The sequence below is a fragment of the Cibotium barometz genome, chromosome 49 (genome assembly GCF_041138505.1).
Source record: "Cibotium barometz isolate CiBa-2024 chromosome 49, ASM4113850v1, whole genome shotgun sequence".
In the NCBI taxonomy this organism is placed as follows: domain Eukaryota; kingdom Viridiplantae; phylum Streptophyta; class Polypodiopsida; order Cyatheales; family Cibotiaceae; genus Cibotium; species Cibotium barometz.
Window position 1 is genome coordinate 21,355,778 of NC_141094.1, and position 4,629 is coordinate 21,360,406.

The window sequence follows — 4,629 nt, forward strand, 5'->3', positions numbered from 1 at the left end:
AAAGTACATAACAACCTGCTGGCCTTTCTACAGCCATTAAACCACATTAAGATCCCGTGTTCCAACCTGGCCAAATCGAAAGGCTGGTTACACATAAAGGGCACACACATTCATGGGCCCTCGAGGGACCTATCATGACCCTTAAGTCTTGGACGAGCAATTTGTCCATCCAAGGCCCTGCCGGTCTTACTGGCGGAGATTATGACGTGTGTACACGTGGACCTAATGTGTACCACAATTGATCACAGGCCATGATTATATCTAATAACCAGCTCTTCTGATATGCTTGCATTTTGCACAACACTCATAATCCACTTCATAATTATTAAACTTCAATCCCATAGGATAATACTTTCAATCCCATAGCATTAAAAACATACATAAGCCTGCTTTCCAAACACTTGGATCGAGTTTTTGTAGCAGCCAGTCCATAATCATATAGGGTCAACCCCTTTGAATGCCTAAAAGATGTACTAGAAAAACAACATGATATCAAAACATATCCCAAGGACACCCATAGGTAGTGTTAGTTCCAAAGTAGTAAACGTAGGTTTAATAAGGAATGTTTAACCTTAGGTCTCCACTAGCTTACCAACTGTTGGCTGGTTCTTCTTCCCCAAGAATGTTCCCAAAGAAGGTAGTACATGCTTCTTCTTCTTCTGCACAATTGCTCGATCAGATGAAGTTCTAGTTTCTTTCTCCAAGGGAGGCATCTTCATGTTCAATATCTGGGCTAAGGACTCTGCAGGTCGAGCATGGGAGAAAGACAAGGGTTGGCTCTTACCTCCCATCTTGAGGGAGTCTTTCTGAGTTGCTGGGGTCGCCTCTCTCTCACCCCCCCTCATATGGAGTTCTTTCTCCCTCCACCGCCTCATTTCACTCTCCACAGCTAATTTGGCTTCTTCCGCCATCTCTGCTTTTCGCAGTGCTTGTGTTGTGTTTCTCTTCATTGTGTCAATGTCGTCATTCAAGGTCTCGAGTTTCTGCTGCAATTCCAACTCACCCATCTTCACTGCTTCTACCTGTGCACTGGCCGCTGCCACCCTCATGTTTGCAAGCTCCTCAGCCTCATGCACTTTCTTCTTCAATGTATCATACTCTTCTTGAGATATTGTAATGCCTGCCCCTGCCTCTACTCCTGAAGCTCTGGCTACACTTGCTTTCTCAAACAAGGCTCTGAATCTCTCGAGAGCTGCCCCCTCAGCAGCTTTTGCTGCCTCAGCGGCTTCGAGGGCCGTCTGTAGCTCACACTCTGCACGAGTCATGGCAGCTTTAGCTTGCTCTGCATCTGCTCTAGCTTTGCTTGCTTCTTCATTCAATGTCTTTGCATTACCCTTTGCTTCCTCAGCTTCAGCTGTGATTTGTTGCAAGGTTTGAGAGAGACCCAAAATGGCTTCATTTGCTTTGGCCTCAGCTGCAATTGCAGCCTTCAGCTCGGCTTTTGTCCTTGAGAGCTCAATGGTTAGAGTTACAACTGCTGCACTTGCATTTGTCTCTCTTTCTCTCAGATCAGCTAGTTCTTTCTTCATGGTTTCGAGGTCAATTTGGAGAGATTCCATGGTAGCCTGCAGAGAAGTTCCACTTTCCAATGCCTTCTCGAGCTCTCTTTTAGTCATGCCAAGCTCAGTAGAGAGAGCATTGGAAGAGGTACTTGCACTACTTGCTAACATTTGTGTCTTCTTGAGCTCTGACTTGGCATGCTCAAGATTCGTGAATGCTTCGGATGCCGCCCTAGTCACCTTTTCTTCAGCTCCGTTGGCCACTGCCAATTCCTGCCGCAACCTAATCAGCTCCTCGGTTGCAACAGCCAGCTTATTTTCAAGCTCCTGAACAGCGGCAATGCCCTCCTCCGATGAATGCGAGCTCTGATGATGATGATCCACCCCACTCTTGGCTGCAAGAAGGGCTGCCCTCTCTTTGCTTGCCTCTATGCAAGCCAGTTTTACCAACACCAGGGACTCATTGGTTCCCGAGATCTCATGGCTCAATTCCTCCACTCTTCTAGCATTGATTTCGGCTGAGGTGAGGGCTTCTTCAGCTTGTCTAAGAGCATTTTCTTTCTCAGTGAGTGAGGCCACAAGTTCTCGTTGTAGTTTCTCCAACTCTTTTTTTGCCGATTCCAATTCGGCAACGGCTGTCATGTGCTGCTCTTGTGCAACTTTTAGCTGAACCTCCCACACAACATGCTTTTCTTCTGCATTTGGACTGCTTTGTTTCATACCATCCGTGTTTGGGGCATCTAGAATTTCTGTTTGCTTTGATGAGCATGGTTCTCCCGACCCCTTTGCCATCTCTTCTAGAAGCTTCTTGGAGTCTCTCAGCTCTGCAAAAGCCTTTGCTTTAGCTTTCTCTGCATCTGCCAAGTGAAGCTTCACATTGGCTAGCTCCTGTTTCAACTGATGCAGTTCTGCTTCCTTAGTACCATGTTTCTACAAGAAAGCCATCGAGCACAACACATATTCAATGATAATTTGAGATTAGTTTTTTGCAAGGGGGAGTTAATAGAACAATAGTACATCCACCAGCACGTGTAAGCTGGCGGGTATGGAACCCAGGTCCTTGCTCTAGGAGGCAAAGCCTTTCACCACCAGGCTATACGCCTATGGGCATGCATTCTAAGAATTTAATAAATAAGCAAAGACAAGATGCCGTACCTCGGGTAATCTGAGTTTCTTCACATCTGCCTTTTCACCAAACAAGCTCACAGCAGCCTTGACAGACTGGAAAGGTAAAGTTGTGTCAATATCCGCCCTTACTTGCTTTAATGGATGAGAGAGTTGAGATACATCATCAGCCATTTAGAAGCTCTCTGGCAATCCTGGCACAAGCAAAGACATGTATGGTGATCATAATAAGAATCATGCATCCACATGTCATTAGAATTGGCTTCTGCATAGAACACATGATTCCTGATTTAAACCATGCACGCAGATGCCATTTTGAATGTAGACTGCCATATCAGATGACCATTAGAATGCCATCCACATCATGGCAACCAAGGATTTGCTGCAATTAAAATGCAGCGGCACATTAACAATTAAAAGAATATAATAATAATAATAATAATAGTAGTAGTAGTACAGTCATCAGCATCATCCAGAGGCTTTAAAGCATGCCTCGTATTTTCAAGAATGCTGGAAAGTGTCATTAAAATTAGAAGAACCAAGCAGCTCTTTCCATGTCTGGCATGTGGGACATGGAAATGTTGGTGTATGCATGGCAAGCCTTTCTAGTATCATAACAGAATTTTGATGGACATCAATTTAAATTAAAGTGAAAAAGCCAAGAAAAAAATTAGCTTGATGCATTACAAAGGATACCCGCTTTTTTTTTTTTTTTTTTGGTTGGCATAATAGACTTAATATGGACAAATGTCAGCAAAGTTTTAGTTATAGAAAAAAAACGAACCTGGTACGATTTCAAAACAGATTGTGTGAAGCACTTTGCTGTTTTACACAAATGTGGCTGTGAAATCAGAGTCCTCTTCTAAGCCCGGACCAATTGCAGAGGTTGAAGGGCCAAATCAAGTAATTGCTCTGATAATGAGCAGGTAGAAAAAGAGAGGTTGAAGGGCCAAATCAGAGTAATTGCTCCAATAATGAGCAGGTAGAGAATCTAGGGTTTGCAGTCATGCATTTTCTTGAATATGGGGCTAGGGCTACGATTAGGGAAAGAAATAGGCTGTCCAACAACAACCCATCCCAGCACAGGTGCCAAGCAGAAGCACATAATGAGGAAAATTTCCCTCATTTGAAGTTGCGGAAGACATAATTTGAGGAAACTTGGAGACGGGGAAGAGTGAGGGGGAAGGGTAAGCAATGCTGCTAGGAGGTTGTTAAGCTTGATAGAAACGTGCGATTACAGAGAGAAGAGAGACGGAAATGTGGGTGTGGGTGTAGGTGAGAACAAGACCGTTGGAGGGTTTTGCGTCCTCGAGAAAGCAAAAAAAAAAAAAGCACAATCATATACTTGGCTTGGCTTGTGAGAGACTGACTGTTCGAGGATCTCTCACCGAGGTGATGCTTTCCTTGCTGTGTGCAAGAGCTCTGAATCTGTGTAGCTTTTATTTTTTTATTTTTATGGGAAAATAAAGAAAGGCTGAGGACGTTAATTATGATTAAAATTCTTAAATTTCGAGCTTTTGGGCAGGCATTCTTCAATTCCAGATTTATCGAGAAAAAAGGAAAAGGGGTTCGATTTTGTCTCTCTTAATTAATTCTTGCGCTTGTTGGTAAAAAAAAAGGGGTTCGCAAAATTTAAAATTGGGTTTATTTGTCTTTCAAAAATTAAAAAATGGGTTTGTGTTTTTTTTCCTTTTTTGGGAAATTCAGAAATATGGATTTCTATATTATTTTTACCGAAAGCCCCCCCCTTTCTTCTAGGGGATGTAGCCGAGCTAGAAGCTACACCACTCACACACTACCTCTTGATTAGGGTGGGTCATGGCTCAACACACACGACCTCTTGATTAGCGTGGGTCGTGATGAGCGGAGCCACTCGGGCAACTGTTGTTGACGGATTTCTATTTTTACAGAATATATTTGTGCAAATTTCAAACTTTTAATTTGAAAAGTTTGGTTTGTCTAGAAATGAACTACTGCTCATAATTTGGAAATTCTAGTTGAAAAA

At 43.2% G+C, this 4,629-nt stretch overlaps 1 protein-coding gene across 1 annotated transcript; it reads right to left on the reverse strand.

Moving 5' to 3' along the window:
• Positions 1-291: 291 nt before the first annotated feature.
• On the reverse strand, positions 292-4,075 carry LOC147610392 (uncharacterized). The gene is made up of 3 exons (XM_086786046.1): positions 3,409-4,075; positions 2,655-2,818; positions 292-2,429 (listed from the first exon to the last, which is right to left on the reverse strand). The coding sequence occupies exons 2-3, from the start codon at positions 2,796-2,798 to the stop codon at positions 573-575; spliced, it is 2,001 nt and encodes a 666-aa protein (XP_086642172.1). The 5' UTR covers positions 2,799-2,818; positions 3,409-4,075; the 3' UTR covers positions 292-572.
• Between the last annotated feature and the right edge of the window lie 554 nt (positions 4,076-4,629).